Below are 12071 nucleotides of genomic sequence, written 5' to 3' on the forward strand. Positions count from 1 at the left end.
GCCTCAGCACACCAAAACATACAGGATACAGCAAAAGCAGTGCTAGGAAGATAATTTGTAGTTATAAATACTTACATTAAAAAAGAAAAAGTATGTCAAATAAAAATCTAACTTCATTCCTTATGTAACAAGATTAAATTAAAGATACTTTTGTATCCTTAACCAAATTAGGCTGAAGAACATTCACAGAATAAAATTATTTCCTGGCCAGAACTTCCCAAAACATATTCCTCCTTTACAATATGCCCATTCTAATACATGGTGGAGTATATGTGAGGATATCTAAGATAATTAGACATTTGATGTTTGATTGATTCAGTGTTGTCAATCAAACCATTACCTGAGCAGAGTAAAGATTAGGGTAAGTGAGTTGACTGAAACCGAAATGCTTTCCAGTCTGTGGTGACAAGGAATTATTCCTTTCCAAAACAGACGAAAACAGGCTCATTTTGTAGCAGGCAGTTTTAAAGATATTCATATCATGCTGTCCTGATGATCCATATAGTAGAGTAACTTAAAGTCCCAAAGAAGATTCAGAGGTGAATCATTTATTTGAACTAAACAAAGAGTAATGTCACCCTGGACCAATTGTATTTAAAAAAGCACAGGCTGAATTGGGGGTGGGGGAACTTAAAATTAATCTTAACTGGGTGGTTTGAAAATGATGCCTGGAAGCAAGAAAGGTAACAATCAAAGTATCTAAGTGTGTTCATCCAACCATCAAATTTTTAAGTTTCTACTGATTTGTAAGCCTCTATGTGCTTGTGTTAGTATTTAAATTCTGCTGTTGTGCGATGTTGAAAGGACATATAAACAGCTTCCCTTATTGTAAATTCAACAGTTACCATATTTGCCTAAATAGTCAAAGGGTACAACTTCCAGTTAGAAGATGAGTTAGTTTTGGGGATCTAATGTACAGCATGGTAACTATACTTAACAATACTGTATTGGACACTTGAAAATTGCTGAGAGAGTGTATCTTAAATGTTCCTGCAACACACACAAAAGATAGTAACTATGTGAAGTGTTGGGTGTTCTAACTAAATTTATTGTAATCATATACAATATATATTTTCAAATAATCATATTGTACACCTAAAATTATTCAATGCTATATGTCAATTGTATCCTGTTAAATCTGAGAAAAGATATAAAAGATGGAAGTTATATATTTTCTTAATGGGATTGACATGTAGAGTGTAACCAAACTCTCAGGCTTGAGATTCTTCAAGAAATATTTCTCATATGTTATGAGTACTTTGATACCTTTCAAACTTGAAAAATATTTTAAATCATGCCTACAATTTCATGCCTGATGGCAAAGCTGTGATACCAATAAAAATCAAAGAAAGGGTGGTATTTTGAAGTTTATGATTGTTCATATGGCAGTTACCAGTAGCCCTGCAGCTAAACCATACCCCTTTATGGTTCCATGCCACGTATAAATACTAATCATGACACATCACTTTGATGAAAGTTTAGGTAGTAATCACAGTGAAATATTTAAAATCGGAGGGCAAATTTCAATTTTACTTTAATACAATATATTTCTTGTAGTTGTTATGTCTAAATTTCCATGGGACATTTGCACTCACATATTCTCACTCTCACCCCCTTTTAGATTAGATACACAACACCCTGAAAAAATGGATGTCAGCAGATCTGAGGAGGAGTTCTGTGCTGTAAACCATGGAGAGAAAACTCTCCATAAAATAGAGAACTACTGGAAAGAGAAAAGACTGTGTGATGTGATACTCGTTGCTGGAAACATGCAAATCCCAGCCCATCGGTAAGTATCCTTATGCAGACAGAACATTTGGTGAGTGTAACCAAGTATGAATCAACAAAAATCAGTCCATTGATTACAAAATTGGAACACTAAGGAAAACGGATGTTTATCTTCCTGTATTGAAAAAGCAGTAGCATATTTGATCCATCTCCCTGTGTGATACTTAGAAGAGTCAAGCTAGGGAGAAATTGATGAACCCTCTAAAAGAAAATCAACTCATTTTACCTTTCTAATTCATAGCACTGTTATGAACTGTGAAAGATTCATGCAGTAAACAGAGTTACCAGTGTTACAAACTTACTGTCTGCATTTCATGCTTTTCTGTGAGATTATGGACTAATTTAAGTTCCTGTGAAACATTTCTATTTCCAGGTTGGTCCTCAGTGCTATGTCAGATTATTTTGCTGTGATGTTTACTACCAACATGTGTGAAGCCACACAAGAAGAGGTCAAGATGGAAGGAATTGATCCTAATACACTTAGCTCCTTGGTTCAGTATGCTTACACAGGTAAGTGCTTGGTATATATTAGCTGATTCAGTCCTCACAATAACCCTGCATTGTATACCCACAGTACTATTATTCCTACTCTACCAGTGAGAAAACTGAAGGATCCTAAGGTAGTAAGGGGAAGAATCAGGATTTAAACTCAGTAGTATGAAAGAGAAAAGGTAAATAATATGCAATAAAAATTTTTTTACTGTGAGAGAATAGAGCTATTTTAACACCAATATACAATGTAATGATTTGATATTCATATACATTGTGGAACCCTTATCAAAGTCATGAAAATTAAGGCACGGCAAATAGTGAACTATTTTCCATGGTGAGAATGCTTCAGCTCTACTCTGACACAACTTTCAAGAATACAATAACCAATGCCATGTTGTTATCTGTAGACATCACACTGTACATTCAATCCTCACAACTTATTCTTCTTGTAACTGAGTTTGTACCCTTTGTATTTATTCGTTTCCCCTTTCAGCCTCTGACAACTACCAATCTACTTGTTTCTATAAAATCAGCACTTTTTTTTTTTTTTTTAGATTCCACACACAAGTGATATCCTACATTATTTGTCTTTCCCTTTCTGGCTTATTTCACTTAACATAATGCTCTCTAGGTTCATCCATGTTGTCACAAATGCCAGGCTTTCCATCATTCTCATCACTGAATAACATTCCATTGTGTATGCACACATATATACCACACACACATATACATACACACATATACAAACCACAGTTTCATCATCCATTCATCTGTCAAAGGACATTTAGGTTCCATATCAAGGCTATTGTGAGTAATGCTGCAACAAACACAGAGTGCAAATATCTTTTGAAGATTCTGATTTCATTTCCTTTGGAAATATACCCAGGAGTGGGATTGCTGGATCATGTGTTGGTTCTATTTTTAAAATTTTATTCAGGAAGCTCCATACTGTGTTCCATAATGGTTGTGCCACTTTACATTCCTACCAACTGTACAAGGGTTCCCTTTTTCTCCAAAGCTTCAGCAACATTGGTTATCTCTTCTCTTTTTGATAACAGCCATCCTAACAGGTGTGAGAGATATCTCATGGTTTTGATTTACATCACCCTGATGATTGGTGATGCCCGGCACCTTTTTTTTAAAATATTTAAAACATTTTAATAAATAAAAATAGGTATATTATGAAATTGGGTAAAAATTCTTATGGACTTTTTTTTTTTTGAGAGGGCATCTCTCATATTTATTGATCAAATGGTTGTTAACAACAATAAAATTCTGTATAGGGGACTCAATTATCAATGTACAATTATTAATCCACCCCAAGCCTAATTCTCATCAGTCTCCAATCTTCTGAAGCATAATGAACAAGCTCTTACATGGTGAACAAGTTCTTACATAGTGAATAAGTTCTTACATGGTGAACAGTACAAGGGCAGTCATCACAGAAACTTTCAGTTTTGATCACACATTATGAACTACAAATAATCAGGTCAAATATGAATATTCTTTTGTTTTTTATACTTGATTTATATGTGAATACCACATTTCTTCCTTATTATTATTATTATTATTTTTAAGTAAAATGCTGAAGTGGTAGGTAGATGCAAGATAAAGGTAGAAAACATAGTTTAGTGCTGTAAGAGGGCAAATGTAGATGATCAGGTGTGTGCCTATAGACTAAGTATTAATCCAAGCTCGACAAGGGCAACAAAACATCCACGGATACAGAAGACCTGTGACTGTGCCTGTCTTAGGTTGTTCCTCTGAGGAATCTTACCTGTCTCTGGCTAACCAGTCATCTTCCAGGGCCATACAGGGAAATGTAAAGTTGGTAAGTGAGAGAGAGGCAATATTCTTTGAAAAGGTTAGCTTTTTACTTCTTTGCAGATTTATGCCCTGAGGCTTTTATGCCCAGTATTTGTCTTGAGGTATCTTTACCACTTGGAAGAATTATGATACTCAGCAAATTCGATATGAGGCACGAATTCTATTAAAGGGTTGTAATTAGGAAGGAAGAAGAAAAGCTATAGGAGTAGCAGACGCAAGATAACATGGGAAGATTGATTATTTCTTTGACATATCTTCTTGTAGAGTAACTTAAGCATGTATAGGTTTTAAACTACTAATTAAATTGCATACACACATTAACATAATAGGAATACAGTTACATAACAAAAGCAGACCTATAATTACCAGTGAAACCAAGAAAACCAGTTAGACACCCTAGGCATTTGTGGAAACTTATCTATGATATGGTGGATATTGTCTAACTGAACTTGAACAGTCTGAGAGAAATCAGACAAATTAAAACAACCCATTCCTGGGGACTGTTCACATCCCATATGTTCTTTTTAAAGTACATAGTCTGTAGTCGTAAGATTGTGGAGCACTACAACTTGCACTTCTCCTAATTCTTGGTTGAGTTCCAACAGTATAGATCCAGTCCAGTTTGTTGTTTTACTGTATGCACAGGCCAGCTTAGATATCTCCTTTTTCATTCCAATGGCAAGTCCAGGAACCGGTGGGATGAATACAGCTACAACTGCAGCATCGCCTGGATCTTTGTTGAGGTTTTTTGGTGATCATCTTCTGGTATGACTCTTCCAGAGAGTGCTGATGTTGGAAGTTCTTCTTCATATTGTATCTTAGTTCATTTTCTGGGTAGCCAAATTAGGCTTTGATCCCCTCTTTAAACACAAACAGACCCTTTGCCCACACTTTGATATGCCCTTTATACCATTGTGTAGAACTCACTGGAGGTCACAACACAGGAACTGCTTTTTTTTTTAAGGGAAAGGAATATTATCAGAAAAATGTACCTCCATAACCGATCATCTGACAACCTTTAATTGATCAAAATTAAGGATATTTAAAGCATATATTAATCGTTGATTTACAGTTAGTTTTAGCCTATTGGAGTAATCCCCCTTTTCTTCCTTCCTTTCTTTATTTTTTGTTATCATTAATCTACACTTACATGAAGAATATTATGTTTACTAGGCTCTCTCCTATACCAGGCCCCCCTATAAACCACTTTACAGTCACTGTCCATCAGCATAGCAAAATGTAGACTCACTACTTGTCTTCTCTGTGTTGTACAGCCCTACCCTTTCTCCCACCCCCCCCATTATGCATGCTAATCTTAATACCCCCCTTCTTCTTCCCTGACTTATCCTTCCCTACACACCCATCCTCCCCAGTCCCTTTCCCTTTGGTACCTGTTAGTCCATTCTTGGGTTCTGTGATTCTGCTGCTGTTCTGTTCCTTCAGTTTTTCCTTTGTTCTTATACTCCACAGATGAGTGAAATCATTTGGTATTTCTCTTTCTCCACTTGGCTTATTTCACTGAGCATAATACCCTCCAGCTCCATCCATGTTGCTGCAAATGGTAGGATTTGTCCTCTTCTTACGGCTGAGTAGTATTCCATTGTGTGTATGTACCACATCTTCTTTATCCATTCATCTACCGATGGACATTAAGATTGTTTCCAATTCTTGGTTATTGTAAATAGTGCTGTGATAAACATAGGGGTGCATCTGTCTTTCTCAAAGTTGATTGCTGCATTCTTAGGGTAAATTCCTAGGAGTGGAATTCCTGGGTCAAATGGTAAATCTGTTTTGAGCATTTGGTGAACCTCCATATTGCTTTCCACAGTGGGTGAAATAATTTACATTCCCACCAGCAGTGTAGGAGGGTTCCCCTTTCTCCACAGCCTCGCCAACATTCGTTGTTTGTCTTTTGGATGGCAGCCATCCTTACTGGTGTGAGGTGATACCTCATTGTAGTTTTAATTTGCATTTCTCCGATAATTAGCTATGTGAAGCTTCTTTTCATGTGTCTGTTGGCCATCTGTATTTCTTTTTTAGAGAACTGTCTGTTCAGTTCCTCTGCCCATTTTTTAATTGGATTATTTGTTTTTTGTTTTTTGAATCATGTGAGCTCTTTATATATTCTGGACATCAAGCGTTTATCGGATCTGTCATTTTCAAATATATTCTCCCATACTGTAGGGTTCCTTTTTGTTCTATTGATGGTGTCTTTCGCTGTACAGAAGCTTTTCAGCTTAATATAGTCCCACTTGTTCATTTTTGCTATTTTTTTCCTTGCCCGGGGAGATATGTTCAAGAAGAGGTCACTCATGTTTATGTCTAAAAGGTTTTTGCCTATGTTCTTTTCTAAGAGTTTTATGGTTTCATGACTTACATTCAGGTCTTTGATCCATTTTGAATTTACTTTTGTGAATGGGGTTAGACAATGGTCCAGTTTCACTCTCGTACATGTAGCTGTCCAGTTTTGCCAGCACCATCTGTTGAAGAGACTGTCATTTTGCCATTGTATGTCCATGGCTCCTTTATCAAATATTAATTGACCACATATGTTTGGGTTAATGTCTGGAGTCTCTAATCTGTTCCACTGGTCTGTGGCTCTGTTCTTGTGCCACTACCAAATTGTCTTGATTACTATAGCTTTGTAGTAGAGCTTGAAGTTGGGGAGTGAGATCCCCCCTGCTTTATTCTTCTTTCTCAGGATTGCTTTGGATATTTGGGGTCTTTGGTGTTTCCACATGAATTTTTGAATTATTTTTTCCAGTTCATTGAAGAATGTTGTTGGTAATTTGATAGGGATTGCATCAAATCTGTATGTTGCTATAGGCAGGATGGCCATTTTGACGATATTAATTCTTCCTAGCCATGAGCATGGGATGAGTTTCCATTTGTTAGTGTCCCCTTTAATTTCTCTTAAAAGTGACTTGTAGTTTTAGGGTATAGGTCTTTCACTTCTTTGGTTAGGTTTATTCCTAGGTATTTTATTCTTTTTGATGCAATTGTGAATGGAACTGTTTTCCTGATTTCTCTTTCTATTGGTTCATTGTTAGTGTATAGGAAAGCTACAGATTTCTGTGTGTTAATTTTGCATCCTGCAACTTTGCTGTATTCTGATATCAGTTCTAATAGTTTTGGAGTGGAGTCTTTAGGGTTTTTTATGTACAATATTATATCATCTGCAAATAGTGACAGTTTAACTTCTTCTTTACCCATCTGGATTCTTAGTATTTCTTTGTTTTGTCTCATTGCCATGGCTAGGACCTCCAGTACTATGTTAAATAACAGAGGAGAGTGTGGGCATCCCTATCTAGTTCCTGATCTTAGAGGAAAAGCTTTCAGCTTCTTGCTGTTCAGTATACTGTTGGCTGTTGGTTTATGATATATGGACATTATTATGTTGAGTTCTTGCCCTCTATTCCCATTTTGCTGAGAGTTTTTACCATGAATGGATGATGAATTTTGTCAAATGATTTTTCAGCATCTATGGAGATGATCATGTGGTTTTTGTCTTTCTTTTTGTTGATGTGGTGGATGATGTTGATGGATTTTCAAATGCTGTACCATCCTTGCATCCCTTGGATGAATCCCACATGGTCATGGTGTATGATCCTCTTGATATACTGTTGAATTCTGTTTCCTAATATTTTATTGAGTATTTTAGCATCTACATTCATCAGGGATATTGGTCTGTTATTTTCTTTTTTGGTGGAGTCTTTGCCTGGTTTTGGTATTAGGATGATGTTGGCTTCATAGAATGAGTTTGGGAGTATTCCCTCCTCTTCTATTTTTTGGAAAACGTTATGGAGAATGGGTATTATGTCTTCCTTGTGTGTCTGATAAAATTCTGAGGAAAATCCGTCCGGCCCGGGGGTTTTTTTCTTTGGTAGTTTTTTGATTACCGTTTCAATTTCTCTGCTCGTAATTGGTTTGTTTAACTTTTGTGTTTCTTTCTTTGTCAGTCTTGGAAGATTGTATTTTTCTAGGAAGTTGTCCATTTCTTCTAGGTTTTCCAGCTTGTTGGCATATAGGTTTTCTTAGTAGTCTTTAATAATTCTTTGTATTTCTGTGGAGTCTGTCATGATTTTTCCATTCTCATTTCTGATTCTGTTGATTTGTGTTGATTGTCTTTTTCTCTTAATAAGTTTGGCTAGAGGCTTATTTATTTTGTTTATTTTCTCAAAGAACCAGCTCTTGGTTTCGTTGATTTTTGCTATTGTTTTATTCTTCTCAATTTTATTTCTTCTCTGATCTTTATTATGTCCCTCCTTCTGCTGACTTTAGGCCTCATTTGTTCTTCTTTTTCCAGTTTTGATAGTTGTGATGTTAGACTATTCATTTGGGATTGTTCTTCCTTCTTCAGGTGTGCCTGGATAGCTATATACATTCCTCTTAAGACTGCTTTTGCTGTGTCCCACAGAAGTTGGGGCTTAGTGTTGTTGTTGTCATTTGTTTATATATATTCCTTGATCTCTATTTTGATTTGTTCATTGATCCATTGATTATTTAGTAGCATGTTGTTAAGCCTCCATGTGTTTGTGAGCCTTTTTGTTTTCTTTGTAGAATTTATTTCTAGTTTTATACCTTTGTGGTCTGAAGAATTGGTTGGTAGAATTTCAATATTTTGGAGTTTACGGAGGCTCTTTCTGTGAGCTAGTATGTGGTCTATTCTGGAGAATGTTCCATGTGCACTTGAGAAGAATGTATATCCTCTTGCTTTTGGATGTAGAGTTCTATAGATGTCTATTAGGTCCATCTGTTCTAGGGTGTTGTTCAGTGCCTCTGTGTCCTTACTTATTTTCTGCCCGGTGGATCTATCCTTTGGGGTGAGTGGTGTGTTGAAGTCTCCTAAAATGAATGCATTGCAGTCTATTTCCCCCTTTAGTTCTGTTAGTATTTGTTTCACATATGCTGGTGCTCCTGTGTTGGGTGCATATATATTTAGAATGGTTATATCCTCTTGTTGGACTGAGCCCTTTATCATTATGTAGTGTCCTTCTTTATCTCTTGTTATTTTCTTTGTTTTGAAGTCTATTTTGTCTGATATTAGTACTGCAACCCCTGCTTTCTTTTCACTGTTGTTTGCCTGAAATATGTTTTTCCATCCCTTGACTTTTAGTCTGTGCCTGTCTTTGGGCTTGAGGTGAGTTTCTTGTAAGCAGCATATATATGGGTCTTGCTTTTTTATCCAGTCCTTTACTCTGTGTCTTTTGATTGGTACATTAAGTCCATTTACGTTTAGGGTGACTATTGAGAGATATGTACTTATTGCCATTGCAGGCTTTAAATTCTTGGTTACCAAAGTTTCAAGGTTTGCCTCTTTAGTATCTTACTTCCTAACTTAGCTTGCTTATTGAGCTGTTATATACACTATGTGGAGATTCTTTTCTTCTCTCCTTTCTTATTCCTCCTCTTCCTTTCTTCATCTGTTGGGTGTTTTGTTCTGTGCTCTTTTTAGGAGTGCTCCCATCTAGAGCAGTCCCTGTAAGATGTCCTGTAGAGGTGGTTTGTGGGAGGCAAATTCCCTCAGCTTTTGCTTGTCTGGGAATTGTTTAATCCCTCCTTCATGTTTAAATGATATTTGTGCAGGATATAGTAATCTTGGTTCGAGGCCCTTCTGTTTCATTGCATTAAGTATATCATGCCATTCTCTTCTGGCCTGTAGGGTTTCTGTTGAGAAGTCTGATGATAGCCTGATGGGTTTTCCTTTGTAGGTGACCTTTTTTCTCTCTCTCTCGCTGCCTTTAAAATTCTTTCCTTGTCCTTGATCCTTGCCATTTTAATTATTATGTTTCTTGGTGTTGTCCTCCTTGGATCCTTTCTGTTGGGGTTCTGTGTATTTCCGTGGTCTGTTCGATTATTTCCTCCCCCAGTTTGGGGAAGTTTTCAGCAATTATTTCTTCAAAGACACTTTCTATCCCTTTTCCTCTCTCTTCTTCTTCTGGTACCCCTATAATATGGATATTGTTCCTTTTGTATTGGTCACACCATTCTCTTAGTATTGTTTCATTCCTGGAGATCCTTTTATCTCTCTCTATGTCAGCTTCTATACGTTCCTGTTCTCTGGTTTCTATTCCTTCAATGGCCTCTTGCATCTTATCCATTCTGCTTATAAATCCTTCCAGGGTTTGTTTCACTTCTGTAATCTCCTTCCTGGCATCTGTGATCTCCCTCCAGACTTCATTCCATTGCTCTTGCATTTTTCTCTGCATCTCCGTCAGCATGTTCATGATTTTTATTTTGAATTCTTTTTCAGGAAGACTGGTTCTGTCTGTCTCCTTCTCAGGTCTTGACTCTGTGATCTTTGTCTGTCTGTAGCTTTGCCTTTTCATGGTGATAGAGATAGTTTGCAGAGCTGGTATGAGTGACGGTTGGAAGAGCTTTCCTTCTTGTTGGTTTGTTGCCTTTTTCTCCTGGGAGAACAGCGACCTCCAGTGGCTTGTGCTGGACAGCTGCGTGCAGACAGGGGCACGTAGACAGGGCTTCTGCTTCCTGCCTGGCTGCAATGGAGTTTATCTCCACTGTACCTGTGGGCGTGGCCTGGCTTGGCCGCTGCTCCAGATTGGTGGAGCCCCATTGTAAGGGGAGCATTCGGGAGGATATTTATCTCCGTAAGGGGCCTCTGTGCTCCCTGCTGCCCAGGGGGTTAGAGTGCCCAGAGATCCCCAGATTTCCTCCCTCAGGACTAAGTGTCCCTCCCTGCCCCTTTAAGACTTCCAAAAAGCACTCGCCAAACCAAAACAACAACAAAAAAAAAAAAGGAAAGAAAAGAAAAAAAATTAAATAAATAATAATTTAAAAAAAAACACGATTTTCTTTGTCCTCAGGCACCGGCCTCAGGCACCCACTCACCAGTCTTGCTACCCTGTTTCCCTAGTATTGGGGTTCCTGTCCCTTTAAGACTTCCAAAAAGCACTTGCCAAAAAAAAAGAGGAAATAAAAAATGGCCACCCCTGTTTCTTTGTTCTCTAGTATCGGCCTCAGGCACCCAGTCACCGGTCTTGTTGCCCTGTTTCCCTAGTATCCTGGACCCCACGCATGCACTGTGTCTGTGCTCTGGTGCCAATGGCTGGGGCTGGGTGTTCAGCAGTGCTGGACTCCCTCTCCCTCCCCACACCGATGCCTCTCCTCCCAGGCCGGCACCTTTTTATGTACCTATTGGATCATTTGTATATCTTCTTTGGAAAATGTCCATTCAGGTTCTTTGTCCATTTTTTAATCAATAATTTTCTTTTGTGCTATTGAGTTGTATGAGACCTTAATACATTTTGAATATTAACTTGTTACCGGATATTCAGTTTGCAAATATTTTTCTCATTCTATAGGTCTTCAATTTATTTTTGTTTCCTGTTTTGTTTCCTGTGGTGTGAAAAAGCTCTTTAGTTTAATGTTGTCTCACCTGTTTATTTTAGCTTTTGTTGTCTGTATTTTGGTGGCTTACCCAAGAAATCATTCCAAGATTAAGGAGCTTTTCTTTTGCTGTTTTCCTATAGTAGTTTTATGGATTCATTCATTAAGCAATAAATATTCTTAATAACCAGGCCAAGTTTCAATGTCTATAGCAGGTGAATCTTTAGATCTGAATCTAAGAATAGTTCATACTTCTCTGGGTCTCATGATATATGAGCTGGGCTCTCCTTTCAAAATCCAGGACAAGAATGACACTGAAAGGGGTGTTGATGGACCGGATTTGTTTACAACATATTTTAGAGGTTAAACCAAATATAGATAATCTATCAGTATGTATTACTCTTTTCTTTTTGGTTATGCAACCATACGGAACCTATATGAAGGTATTTTAAAAAGCAAACTTACAAAGGAAGAGTTTATAATTGATATAATCCATTTGAAATATCATACTTTGTAACCTACCTATATTGCTTGGCCAAAATGAATAGGAATATAACTTATCAAAAAACATATCATTTTCAATAATTCATCAATAGTGGTTGTTCCAAAAATAATAC

At 37.2% G+C, this 12071-nt stretch overlaps 1 protein-coding gene across 1 annotated transcript in view; it reads left to right on the forward strand.

Moving 5' to 3' along the window:
- Positions 1–1628: 1628 nt before the first annotated feature.
- LOC140847416 (kelch-like protein 4) overlaps positions 1629–12071 on the forward strand; it is a 50746-nt gene continuing 40303 nt past the window's right edge. Inside the window, exons 1-2 of the mRNA XM_073227690.1 lie at positions 1629–1789; positions 2162–2298. Coding sequence (XP_073083791.1) covers positions 1647–1789; positions 2162–2298 — 280 coding nt within the window. The 5' untranslated portion in view covers positions 1629–1646. The remainder of the gene's footprint in view (positions 1790–2161; positions 2299–12071) is intronic.

This window comes from Manis javanica, chromosome X, assembly GCF_040802235.1.
Source record: "Manis javanica isolate MJ-LG chromosome X, MJ_LKY, whole genome shotgun sequence".
Classification (NCBI taxonomy): domain Eukaryota; kingdom Metazoa; phylum Chordata; class Mammalia; order Pholidota; family Manidae; genus Manis; species Manis javanica.